The sequence below is a fragment of the Gigantopelta aegis genome, chromosome 15 (assembly GCF_016097555.1).
Source record: "Gigantopelta aegis isolate Gae_Host chromosome 15, Gae_host_genome, whole genome shotgun sequence".
NCBI classification, from domain to species: Eukaryota; Metazoa; Mollusca; class Gastropoda; order Neomphalida; family Peltospiridae; genus Gigantopelta; species Gigantopelta aegis.
Genome location: NC_054713.1, coordinates 37,352,636 through 37,366,904, shown reverse-complemented (window position 1 = coordinate 37,366,904; position 14,269 = coordinate 37,352,636). Strand labels below are relative to the sequence as shown.

The window sequence follows — 14,269 nt, the reverse complement described above, 5'->3', positions numbered from 1 at the left end:
TAAGACTCCTAAGGCAATGTTCTATAGAAATATGTTAATAGACGGGTAAGACACCTCAGGCAATGTTCTATAGAAATATGTTAATAGACGGGTAAGACACCTCAGGCAATGTTCTATAGAAATATGTTAATAGACGGGTAAGACACCTCAGGCAATGTTCTATAGAAATATGTTAATAGACGGGTAAGACTCCTAAGGCAATGTTCTATAGAAATATGTTAATAGACGGGTAAGACTCCTAAGGCAATGTTCTATAGAAATATGTTAATAGACGGGTAAGACACCTAAGGCAATGTTCTATAGAAATATGTTAATAGACGGGTCTACAGAAATATGTTAATAGACGGGTAAGAATCCTAAGGCAATGTTCTATAGAAATATGTTAATAGACGGGTAAGACACCTAAGGCAATGTTCTATAGAAATATGTTAATAGACGGGTCTATAGAAATATGTTAATAGACGGGTCTACAGAAATATGTTAATAGACGGGTAAGAATCCTAATGCAAAGTTCTATAGAAATATGTTAATAGACGGGTAAGACACCTAAGGCAATGTTCTATAGAAATATGTTAATAGACGGGTAAGACTCCTAAGGCAATGTTCTATAGAAATATGTTAATAGACGGGTAAGACACCTAAGGCAATGTTCTATAGAAATATGTTAATAGACGGGTAAGACACCTAAGGCAATGTTCTATAGAAATATGTTAATAGACGGGTAAGACACCTAAGGCAATGTTCTATAGAAATATGTTAATAGACGGGTAAGACTCCTAAGGCAATGTTCTATAGAAATATGTTAATAGACGAGTAAGAATCCTAAAGCAGGATTCTATAGAAATATGGCAATAGGAAATAATGCATTATGTATATAATTTAAAGGGACATTCCTGAGTTTGCTTCACTTTTTAAGATATTATCGACTAACAGAGACTTTGTAACGATTGTAATTACATATCAAATATATTTTTCTGCATAAAATATTAGTGGCTGTATAATAAACGTGTTTCTGACCGTTTTAATATTTGTACAAGGTTACATTTTAATTTTATTTCTTAAACACTATTTTTTCGTACGCACGAAATTATTTGAAGGCGAAATCCAGTTTGGGCTTCTTACAAATATTGAGATGACCAGAAACACATTGAATATACAGACACTGATATTCTAAACAAGAAAATATATTTGATATGTAAGTGTAATCGTAGAAATATTTTATTAGTCGGAAACAACTTACAATGCAGCAAACTCAGGAATGTCCCTTTAAACATTATATAGATAAAACGTTTTTACCGTAACCCCACTCTCCATGCACCCCACATACGTATATGTCATTAAGTAACTATATCATTATAGCCATACTTTAATCGTTGTAAATCTGTGTAGACTCGTGGGCGAGACGTAGCCCAGTGGGTAAAGCGCTCGCTCGATGCGCGGTCGGTTTGGGATCGATACCCGTCGGTGGGCCTATCGGGCAATTTTTCGCTCCAGCCAGTGCACTACGATTGGTATATCAAAGGCCGTGGTATGTGGGATGGTACATATAAAAGATCCCTTGCTGCTAATCGAAAAGAGCATCCCATAAAGTTGCGACAGCGGGTTTCCTCTCTCAATATCTATGTAGTCCTTAACCATATGTGTGACGCCATATAACCGTAAATAAAATGTGTTGAGTGCGTCGTTAAATAAAACATTTCTTTCTTTGTTTTTATTTCAGAGTAAAGGTAAAGAAACGATCCGCCTCTCAGCGAATTCAGTCCATGGGAATCTTCCCCGGGGCGACAGTCGTGAGAGGAGCAGACTGGAAGTGGGGCAGCCAAGATGGTAAGAAACCCACCTTCTTCAAAATTAGTGTAGGCTTGCATTTAAAATACACAGAGTCGAAATATTCTTAATGCGGAAACAAAGAATCGTGCTCTGTATCTCTGTTTTTAGACCGGCCTCGGTGACATCGTGGTTAGGTCATCGGTCTACAGGCTGGCAGGTACTGGGTTCGGATCCCAGTCGAGGCATGGGATTTTTAATCCAAACCCTGAGTGAGTGATCCGCAAGGCTCAATGGGTAGGTGTAAACCACTTGCACCGACCAGTGATCCATAACTGGTTCAACAAAGGCCATGGTTTGTGCTATCCTGCCTGTGGGAAGCGCAAATAAAAGATCCCTTGCTGCTAATCGGAAAAAGTAGCCCATGTAGTGGCGACAGCAGGTTTCCTCTCAAAATCTGTGTGGTCCTTAACCATATGTCTGACGCCAAATAACCGTAAATAAAATGTGTTGAGTGCGTCGTTAAATAAAACATTTCTTTCTTTTTCTGTCTTTAGTTTCTGACGAGCACAATGGCAAATGTGTAGACAGGATGGTCATACAATTCCAGTCTGCAACTTCTTAAATGCTTGGATTAGACCAAATGACAAAATGCAATTTTTCAAAACAAAACACGTTCATAAATCAGTGAATCTGATCGACAAAGCGTTCGCTTGATGCGCGGTCGGTCTGGGATCGATCCCCGTCGGTGGGCCCATTGGGCTATTTCTCGCTCCGGCCAGTGCACCACGACTGGTATATCAAAGGTTGTGGTATGTGTTATCCTGTCTGTGGGATGGTGCATATAAAAGATCCCTTACTGCTAATCAAAAAGAGTAGCCCATGAAGTGGCGACAGCGGGTTTCCTCTCTCAATATATGTGTGGTTCTTAACCATATGTCCGACGCCATATAACCGCAAATAAAATGTGCTGAGTGCGTCATTAAATAAAACATTTTCTTCTTTCCTGATCATCAAAACCACATGACCAGAGTCGCATCCTCGCACAAGTCAGAGTCGAATGGGCAGTTGGCACAAGAGTGGACTGTCACTCCCATACTAGTTTACTAAACCAAAACCAGTACCGGACAAGCTCATTATAACAAGTACCTCAATTCTGCATTTCTTTCGGCAATGTCTCTTTTCAGCTGTTTTCTTTATTGTATACAATTGTTAAAATATTCGTTTATGTTATTTGTCAATATTCAGTCAGTAAATGTGATCAATTAATTATTAACTGAAACAGCATGCAGACATTTTAATCTTCGGTATGAGTTTCGGAGACATTTTAATCTTCAGTATGAGTTTCAGAGACATTTTAATCTTCAGTATGAGTTTCGCAGACATTTTAATCTTCAGTATGAGTTTCGCAAACATTTTAATCTTCGGTATGAGTTTTACAGACATTTTAATCTTCAGTATGAGTTTTGCAGACATTTAAATCTTCAGTATGAGTTTCGGAGACATTTTAATCTTCAGTATGAGTTTTGCAGACATTTTAATCTTCGGTGTGAGTTTTGCAGACATTTTAATCTTCGGTATGAGTTTTGCAGACATTTTAATCTTCGGTATGAGTTTTGCAGACATTTTAATCTTCAGTATGAGTTTTGCGAATGATTTTACATGCTCATATACCACTAGAGTTTCGAGCATGAGTTTTGCAGACATTTTAATATTCGGTATGAGTTTCAAAGTTATAACAATATACCATAATCAGTTTTTTCTTTAGATGTTGATTTTTAAAAACATAGTCATGAGTTGTCATATATCATTAGCATTATTTAATATATTTGAAAAATAACTATTTAAAACATTTTTAAAAAAATCATTGTGATTTACATTTTATTCCATATGTATTCAGTCATTAAGTTAAATAATTAAAGTTTGACTTTGACCATGAGATATTTAAATAGAAAATGAAAATTTGACTCTACCTCTACCTTGACTTTATTTGTAGATATATATTCAGATATTTAATTAGAAAATGAAACCTTGACGTTAATGTTAACCTTGACCTTATTTATAGGTATATATTCAGATATTTAATTAGACAATGAAACCTTGACGTTAACGTTAACCTTGACCTTATTAGTAGATATATATTCAGATATTTAATTAGAAAATGAAACCTTGACGTTGACATTAACCTTGACCTTATTTGTAGGTATATATTCAAATATTTCATTAAAAAATGATAATTTGACTTTGACCACAACCGTGACCTTATTTGTTGGTATACATTTAGATATTTAATTGGAAAATGAAAATCTGACCTTGACCTTATGTGTAGGTATATATTCAGATATTTAATGAGAAAATAACAGTTTGACCTTGACCACAACCTTGACCTCATTTGTAGGTGGTGCAGGATCGAAAGGTGAAGTTGTGTCTATAGAGGGCACAACAGACGACTCTGCGACCCGCAATGTGGTCAGGGTGAGGTGGACGAATGGACGTTCCAATATCTACAGGGTGGGAGCCAACGACGGTAAGATGGATCTGAAGTTTGTAGACGAATGTCCCGGGACCTACTACTACAAAGACCACCTGCCGTGTGTGGGTAAGCTAACTTATACACCACTGAACACGTACGGAGAACAGTTCAGGGTGGGGTTTCTAGTTTGTATTAGTAAATGATGTCATAATGTGGTGAGTGGACATTGTGAACTTATTAAAACTGTTGTTAGGTTTGTATTCTGTATTAGTAAAGGGTGTGATACTTTGGTGAGGTATTAGTAAATGATATCAGGAATGATGTGATACTTTGGCAAGGCGTGTTTGTGAACTTATTAAAACTGTTTTTGGGATTTTATTCTGTATTAGTAAATGATGTTATACTTCAGGGCCGTACCCTGATCAAAATTTAGGGGCACTACTTTTTATAAACAATTGAAACACTATACAAACTAAACCCTGAGATGTGTATGCTATTTTCTGGGGTAATAAAAGAGAAAAAAGTGAGATTCTCAGAGGGGAAACTGACCCCCCCCCCCCCCCCCCCCCGGAGGGTACGGCTCTGTACTTTGGTGAGTCGAGATTGTGAGCCTATTAAAACTGTTGTTGTGTTTGTATTTTGGAAATTAGCAAATGATGTCATAGTTTGGTGTCAGTGTGTTTGTATTTTTGTAATAGTAAATGATGTCGAGTGGTGAGATTATTTAAAACTGTATTTCGCATTTGTAAATGAATCCATAATATTTAAAATTATCTTCCTTTCTTTTAAAAAGATGGATCCCGTAAAGTGCAGAACGTGACAGAAACTGAAGACGCGGTTCTCAAAGATGAAGACGCGGTGTACATCAAAGTGTCGGCTGACGTGCTCAAAGCGAAGCAAAAAGAGCGAGTCGGTTGGACTGGTGGCATGGCTGACGTAAGTTTATAAACCCCGTTCCACGAAACGATCTTAGCGCTAAGTAGTTATACAACAATTATGGTGATCTTGGTGCTAAGGTCACTTCGTGAAATGGCACCATAACCAGTGTAATGGCTGAACCAATCAGATTTTCTTTTCTTTTTTTTCTTTTTTCTTTTTTGTGTGTGTGTGTGTGTGTGTTTTGTGTGGGTTTTTGTGTTTGTGTGTGTTTTTTTAAATCATTATTTATACCTTATTTTTTAAAATCTGGAATCCGATCTGATGTTTTAAAAACAGTTTGTTTTATTTTGCAACACCACTAGAGCACATTGATGTCAAACATTTGGTAATTTTTACATTTAGTCTTGGAAAGAAAACTTTCTACATCTTCACTTACCAACCAAGGATAATTTATATGCACAGACAGGACAGCACATACCATGACCTTTTGTAGACAATGCGCCCAGATATATTTTTAACTACACTTAGTTTACTTACATAGTTAATCCCCTTCGTTCTAAGAAGCACATAAGGCTGTAACCAGAGATCGCCGCTGTTGCCTGTCTTTTGCCAGCTTCTCCAGCAACCGCCTAGCTCAGATTTCCCTCTCGGATTTCCTTCTCTACTGTCCTCCTCCATGTTTCTTTCGGTCTTCCTCGTTTCCTTTTTCCAGGAGGTGTCCATCGGAGTGCCACTCTTGGTAGGGCAGTTTGAGGCATTCTGATGACTTGGCCAATCCAGCGCCATCTTCGGCGCTTGATCTCCGATACTAATGACTGTGTGGAGGTTTATTTATGGAGTTCGTCGTTGGTTATGATGTTGGGCCAGAAGATATTCAGAATCCTTCGAAACATCGAGACTTTTTCTCATTCTCTTTACCTTCTGTTAAGGTGGCTTTCGGAAAATCTCCCAAATATAACAGGATCCAGTTGCCATTTACCAATAAGACGTTAACCCTATGGCTGACGACCAACACTTGTATTTGTCCTTGTAGCTCTTCTACAATATTACGTGTTTTACTATTTTCATAATTCATAAATATAGGCATTGCAATATTAAATAATGAATTAATTAATATATGTATGTGTGTGGGGTTTTGTGTGTGTGTTTGTGTGTGTGTGTGTGTGTGTGTGTGTGTGTGTGTGTGTGTGTGTGTGTGTGCGCGCGTGCGTGCGTGCGTGCGTGCGTGCGTGTGTGTGTGAATTAATTTTATCGTGAAAAAATAAGTATATTAAAGGGACAGATCCTAGTTTCAACCCGTGAAAATTAACACTAAGTTTAGTTGATCTACAAACCTGTAACACATTTGGATTAAGTTACAATTGAGTGAAACATGAGTCTGTGACTTTGAAATGGTGAAATACCCTCTAAAATAGACTAAAACTCGACTTCATAACTGTTACCTCTCAGACGCACGTGCGTTTTTGAAAATAAGAGAAATGCATTTTGTGATATTAAAAACACCAGGATGACCAAAAACACTTCGAATGTATGGAAATGGATAGTCTAAACAATAAAATCTAAGTAAAGTATGATTTCAGTTATCAAAAATGGCTCCAATAATAAAAAATATGCCTTAGTGTTTAAAAACTAGGGTATGTCCCTTTAAAATGTTCGTTGTTACTTTTGTAATTCAGTATATGACGTGTGGTCAATCTGTGATACGTATCATTATTGTTGACAGTGCATTGGCAAGCGGGGCGTTATCAAGGGTTTCACGCCATCGGGGGATGTTATGGTGGACTTTGATGGATTGAGGTTTCGATTCTTTCCGGGAGTGCTACAGAAGGTAACTATATAGGAAATGATAACCAGAGCACATTGATTATATATAGAGGTTATTATTTTGTATCGTCAATATCATATATTAGGAATAAAAATTGTATTATGCGAGCCTCTGCAAAGTTATCAAAATCTTAATGTATGTGATCTGAAAAATATCACATATTTTGATTGCACTGAAAATGTAAGATATTATATGATATATATATAGACAAAACTACATATATGTGGTTTTCTGATTTCTGTATTCCATGAGTGTATTTCCTGCAGGAAACCCCGATGCCGTAGGCAGACGGGTTTCCGGCAGGAAATACACGAGTGGAATACAGAAATCAGAAAACCACATATATGTAGTTTTGTATTTATTACATACCCTAAATTGGAATCTTTTTTCCAAATAATAATTTAGAAATTGTAACACTGCTAGCTAATGACGGGGATTTCTAAATTTACACAACTAGGTCAGCTGTGTTACTACGCGGACCGAAGAACCACCAATTATTACACATAGGAATATAGTTCTATTTAAACAATAAACAGAAATAAGAAAGAACGAGTGAAAAGTTACCTATAATTTTAATGATATTGTTTGAAATGCCCTTTAAAGACAATGTAATAGCTAAAATTCACGAACAATATAATATTCAATTTGCTCGTAATACGTCAGAAAACCTTCAGCGTGCCACTTTTATCAAGGAAGAAAAATGTCAAGAATTGTTCACTCAGTGTCTGAGTCGTCATCGGTGTGTTTTCTTTTATTGATGTTCATGGAATTATTCGTTGCTGAAAAGTTTAAGTTTATATTAAATGTGCCTCCATAAATCATCGCTCCACTGAATAATCCGGTTGACAGTTCATTCAAGGTTTCTACGTGAGGAGACGGCATTGTTGCTAAAGTCGACGACAGTCACTTCTCGCACCCTTGTTTTGGCTTCATACACAATAAATATAGCATATCTTACCGTGGTTTCACTAGAAATTCATATTTCGTAAAAGGTGCAATTCAATAGCAATTTTACATTGGAAGTTTTCTAAAAAGGAAACGTCATGTACCCAGTTTATGGTTATTGTAAGGAGATGCAAAGTGACGTCATTGGAATACTGACGTCATTTAAATTCATAATTAGCTGTATTATTACAATGCTGCGCCACATTAAAATAAAAACTAGTCTACTAACCTTGACCCCTGTCAAATTCCTATAACAAGCAGATAACGCTGTTTACAGTTCGGTACTTTTTTTTTTTTTTTCATAATTCTGGACAAAATATTAATTTGAAGTTTTGAAAGATGAAAGAAATAAAACGTACCTTTTGTCAAATATATCATATCACAAAATTACGGTTGGAGATGTTTTATTTATTGAAAAAGAATAAGAATTGTGTACGATGTAACGAAGCCAAAACAAGGGTCCAAAAAGTGACCGTCGTCGACCTTAACTATCGTGGATTAAAAGCTCGTTGGTTAGTAGTGTTCCCGTCTCAAGTTTTGGTATCGCGCTCATTAAATTGTAAATATTTGTCACCGTTTTCGTCTGTTTTCAGTTCAAATTTTCCACAAAATAACATTTTAAACAAACCAAGCACAAACTTTGTTTACATATCGCGAAGGGCATTCCCGGTAACCATGTGCTATAAATAGTAGCGTTGAATACGGTATAGTTCCGGCAGTTGAGTTGACTACGGAAAGTTTTATTCAATTCTTGTATTCAGAGCTGTATTTATATAGTAAGATTTAATGGGTATGTAATAAATATATATATATATATTTCCTATTTATATATTTATGTACATAGTATCGGCTATAACTTGACTGTAAGGTAGTGATATCAGGACCCCAACCATGACACTACCAAATTTGTTTCTATGGTTGATAAACTTTCATACACCAGGTCCGTACCCTGAACAAAATCCTTGGGGGGGGGGGGGGGGGGGGGGGGGGGGGGGCACTACATTTAATAAACAAATGAAATACTATACAAATTAAACCCTGAGGTTTGTATGCTATTTTCTGGAGTAAAAAAAAAGAGAGATTCTCAGAGGGGCAACTTTATTATTTTTTTAATAATAACATAAAAAACCCACCAAAAAGATATACTTCAATAAATGTTATACAATGCACTGGCGTAGGAAGCGCCCCCCCCCCCCCCCCCACTCCCCTCCCAATTTTGTAGCAGCAACGATGGTTTTTATATATATATACATGCATATATGTATTATAATTATGTGTGTATGTATTTGTGTGTGTGTGTGTGTGTGTGTTTTCTCTCTGTGCTGGCATGGTCTGTAACAGTCGAACTCATCTCCCCCCCCCCCCCCCCTCCTGAAACTGTCTGTCTGTTTTTCTGTCTGTCCTGTCTCTACCGGCCTCGGTGCAGTGCGTCGTGGTAGGCCATCGGTCAACAGGCTGGTAGGTACTGGGTTCGGATCCCAGTCGAGGCATGGGATTTTTAATCCAGATATCGACTCCAAACCCTGAGTGAGTGCTCCGCAAGGCTCAATGGGTAGGTGTAAACCACTTGCACCGACCAGTGATCCATAACTGGTTCAACAAAGGCCATGGTTTGTGCTATCCTGCCTGTGGGAAGCGCAAATAAAAGATCCCTTGCTGCTAATCGGAAGAGTAGCCCATGTAGTGGCGACAGCGGGTTTCCTCTCAAAATCTGTGTGGTCCTTAACCATATGTCTGACGCCATATAACCGTAAATAAAATGTGTTCAGTGCGTCGTTAAATAAAACATTTCTTTCTTTCTTTCTTTCTTTGTCCTCTCTCTCTCTCTCTCTCTCTCTCTCTCTCTCTCTCTCTCTCTCTCTCTCTCTCTCTCTCTCTCTCTCTCTCTCTCTCTCTCTCTCTCTCTCTCTCTCTCTCTCTCTCTCTCTCTCTCTCTCTCTCTCTCTGTGTGTGTGTGTGTGTGTGTGTGTGTGTGTGTGTATGTATGTGTGTTTTTGTGCACCCTACTTTTTGTCACTTTCCTACGCCCGTGCAATGAACATAGCCCGAGTACTCTGCCGTTCGAGATAGTGATATTTTTATAGCGAAAAAGCGGAACACTACAGGAAGAAACCCGACAGCACCCCTTTCAATAATGTTCCAGTTAAATAAGTAGGTCGTGACGGGTTTGTTTCTGTAGTGGGTGTTATGGTGATTAATATGTGAAATATTTGTTATCGGCGAACTCGAAAATGATCAATATATAGGTATTTGGTATCAAACATAGCATTATTGTTATACTGGAGCGGCAATTTTTACCTACCGTGTTTTCAGCCATTCCGTATTTTCGCTATAAAGTTGCATTTATCTCCACTGACGTAGGAAGCGGGGGGGGGGGGGGGGGGGGGGGGGGGGGGGGGGGGGGGGGTTGGGGGGGGTCAGCGATGTTTTAAAAAATATATTTATGCATTTATTTATATGTGTGTGCCCCCTCCCCACACACACACACATTTTTTGTCACCTTCCTATGCCCGTGATCTGTGAGCAATTATAACCATCCAAATGTCCGTCTAGCTCTCACACAGCAGAGTACTCGGCTACAATGACTGAACATTGCTATTACACGGAATGTCACAACCTGTTCCAGGTGCAGACGCTGTCGGTGGGTGACATTGTCCGCATCAGCACTGATGTCGAGATGGTCAAGGTCATGCAGAAGTCGTGTGGTGGATGGGTACAGAGGATGAGTCAGGTAACGTTTTTCTTACTCAGTAAGGTCCAGAGTTTAGAAGTTATCTTAGCGCTACGATATCGTAAAACCGTCGTAAGCTATTTTTTGCTGTCGAATGGGAGTTGGGGAAGGTATGTCGTATTTAAAAACACTCATAAACATATTCTCTCTCTCTCTCTCTCTCTCTCTCTCTCTCTCTCTCTCTCTCTCTCTCTCTCTCTCTCTCTCTCTCTCTTTCTCTGTCTGTCTCTGTGTGTGTGTGTGTGTGTCTCTGTTCTTTTGTGTTTCTGTCTGTATTGTCTCTCTCGCTCGCTCTCTCTCTCTCTCTCTCTCTCTCTCTCTCTCTCTCTCTCTCTCTCTCTCTCTCTCTCTCTCTCTCTCTCTCTCTCTGAAAATTTGAAAAGTGGAACATGCGTTTTTAACGATATTATCTGTTCCAGGTGTTAGGAAAGTGCGGGAAAGTGATTAAAGTGGATTCAAATGAGGGCGTGGCAGTTGCGTTTGGTCAGATGACGTGGGTGTTTAACCCCGCCTGCTGTACTCTGGCGCCGGGAAACGAAATGGATGACGTATGCACTACCGATAGCAGCAGCAGCAGCAACGATAGTAGCGGAAGTAGTAGCAGTTCAAGTGGATCCGGTCCAGAAGAATTAAAAGGTTAAATATAGTATACCGTTAGCAATTTAAGCATAGTAAATGATAGAACTGTTTATCGTTTTTTGTTTTTAAACACTACGAGGTACGTTTTGCACTCCTACGTATTGATAATTGAAATCAGACATTACTTGCTACTTGCATTTTATTGTTTAGATTATCCATTTCCATACATCCAATATGTTTCTGGTATATCAAAGGCCGTGGTATGTGCTATCCTGTCTGTCCTTGCTGTTAATAAAAAAATGTAGCGGGTTTCCACCGATGACTACGTGTCAGAATGTGCCTTAGTGGAGTCGTTAAACAAAACTAATTTTAACTTTTGAATTATTTGTTATATATCTGGGCCGCGTTCCACGAAGCGATCTTAGCCCTAAGATCAACTTAAGTGCATAGGGTAGCTATGCACTTAAGGTAATCGTAGGGCTAAGATCGTTTCGTGGCACGGGGCCCAGGATGATAAAAGAAATTATTATGTTGAAAACACATTTTTGCATGTTTTGACAAGGATGTGACTGCTCACTACCTCGTGTTTAGAGTACTTGTCACTGATCCGGAGATACATATCTGTATGAGGACTGCCAAAGTCCAGGAATTTTTTTTTGTATGAGGACTGCCACTGAGTCAGACGACGAGTTTATCGTTTTGTCACAGCACCGGGTGATAAATGTGTGTTTGTATGACGACTGCCACTGAGTCAGACGACGAGTTTATCGTTTTGTCACTGCACCGGATGATAAATGTGTGTTTGTATGAGGACTGCCACTGAGTCAGACGACGAGTTTATCGTTTTGTCACTGCACCGGGTGATAAATGTGTGTTTGTATGACTACTGCCACTGAGTCAGACGACGAGTTTATCGTTTTGTCACTGCACCGGATGATAAATATGTGTTTGTATGAGGACTGCCACTGAGTCAGACGACGAGTTTATCGTTTTGTCACTGCACCGGGTGATAAATGTGTGTTTGTATGAGGACTGCCACTGAATCAGACGACGAGTTTATCGTTTTGTCACTGCACCGGATGATAAATGTGTGTTTGTATGACGACTGCCACTGAGTTAGACGACGAGTTTATCGTTTTGTCACTGCACCGGATGATAAATGTGTGTTTGTATGAGGACTACCACTGAGTCAGACGACGAGTTTATCGTTTTGTCACTGCACCGGGTGATAAATGTGTGTTTGTATGACGACTGCCACTGAGTCAGACGACGAGTTTATCGTTTTGTCACTGCACCGGATGATTAATGTGTGTTTGTATGACGACTGCCACTGAGTCAGACGAAGAGTTTATCGTTTTGTCACTGCCCCGGATGATAAATGTGTGTTTGTATGAGGACTGCCACTGAGTCAGACGACGAGTTTATCGTTTTGTCACTGCACCGGGTGATAAATGTGTGTTTGTATGAGGACTGCCACTGAGTCAGACGACGAGTTTATCGTTTTGTCACTGCACCGGATGATAAATGTGTGTTTGTATGACGACTGCCACTGAGTCAGACTACGAGTTTATCGTTTTGTCACTGCACCGGATGATAAATGTGTGTTTGTATGAGGACTGCCACTGAGTCTGACGATGAATTTTATCGTTTTGTCATTGCACCGGATGATAAATATGTGTTTGTATGAGGACTGCCACTAAGTCAGACGATGAGTTTTATCGTTTTGTCACTGCACCGGATGATAAATATGTGTTTGTATGAGGACTGCCACTAAGTCGGACGATGAGTTTTATCGTTTTGTCACAGCACCGGATGATCAATGTGTGTTTGTATGAGGACTGCCACTGAGTTGGACGATGAACTCTGTTGTTTTGTCACTGCACCGGATGATAAATATGTGTTTGTATGAGGACTGCCACTAAGTCAGACAGTGAGTTTTATCGTTGTGTCACTGCACCGAATGATAAATGTGTGTTTGTATGAGGACTGACACTGAGTCAGACGATGAGTTTTATCGTTTTGTCACTGCACCGGATGATAAATGTGTGCTTGTATGAGGACTGCCACTGAGTCAGACGACGAGTTTTATCGTTTTGTCACTGCACCGGATGATAAATGTGTGTTTGTATGAGGACTGCCACTAGGTCAGACGACGAGTTTTATCGTTTTGTCACTGCACCGGATGATAAATATGTGTTTGTATGAGGACTGCCACTAAGTCAGACGACGAGTTTTATCGTTTTGTCACTGCACCGGATGATAAATGTGTGTTTGTATGAGGACTGCCACTAAGTCAGACGATGAGTTTTATCGTTTTGTCACTGCACCGGATGATAAATGTGTGTTTGTATGAGGACTGCCAAGTCTTTGCTTCTTGACTTAAAATTTGTGTAGTTTAACGACACCACTTGATTACATTTATTAATTATTAATCATCGGCTATTAGATGTCAAACATCTGGTAATTCTGACACAGTTTTCACAGGAATCCTGTATATGTGATGATGTGATGTGATCTGAAGTGATGTGACGTACTTTGTGATATGTTGAAGTGATGTCACGTGATGCAATGTGATATGATGCGACGTGGTGTAATGTGATGTGATGTGACGTGATGCAATGTGATGTGATGTGATGCGACGTGATGTAGTGTGAAGTGAAGTGATGCGATGTGATGCGAAGTGATGTGATGTCATGTGAAGTGACGTGACGTGAGGTAACGTCACCTGATGAGATGTGATGTAATGTGAAGTGAAGTGAGGTAATATGATTTGACGTGATGGTTTTTTTGATATTACGTGACGCGATGTAAACATGACGTGACGTAAACGTGACATCACATGACATAATGTCTCGTGATATACATGTATTATCATATTATGTTAATCTGTGTTTTAAAATGGTTTTGTACGACTTAATTTGACTACGACAGACATGCAGCAGCATCTACTGAGTATGTTGGCGGGTCTGATGGTTCGTAGTGATCTCGGTCTCGGCGCAACTCTCAACTCTGACGTCCTCTATCTGGCCATCGTCAAGGGAGACGCAAATCTCGTCAGAACTATCGCCAA

The 14,269-nt window shown here is 39.2% G+C and overlaps 1 protein-coding gene across 1 annotated transcript in view; it reads left to right on the top strand.

The window, feature by feature from the left end:
* Positions 1 to 753: 753 nt before the first annotated feature.
* LOC121389806 (E3 ubiquitin-protein ligase MIB2-like) overlaps positions 754 to 14,269 on the top strand; it is a 35,324-nt gene continuing 21,808 nt past the window's right edge. The window contains exons 1-8 of the mRNA XM_041521456.1: positions 754 to 767; positions 1,721 to 1,827; positions 4,166 to 4,366; positions 5,034 to 5,176; positions 6,843 to 6,947; positions 10,516 to 10,620; positions 11,040 to 11,256; positions 14,131 to 14,269. The exon at positions 14,131 to 14,269 is cut by the window's right edge and continues 16 nt beyond it. Of these exons, the coding sequence (XP_041377390.1) occupies positions 754 to 767; positions 1,721 to 1,827; positions 4,166 to 4,366; positions 5,034 to 5,176; positions 6,843 to 6,947; positions 10,516 to 10,620; positions 11,040 to 11,256; positions 14,131 to 14,269 (1,031 nt within the window). The remainder of the gene's footprint in view (positions 768 to 1,720; positions 1,828 to 4,165; positions 4,367 to 5,033; positions 5,177 to 6,842; positions 6,948 to 10,515; positions 10,621 to 11,039; positions 11,257 to 14,130) is intronic.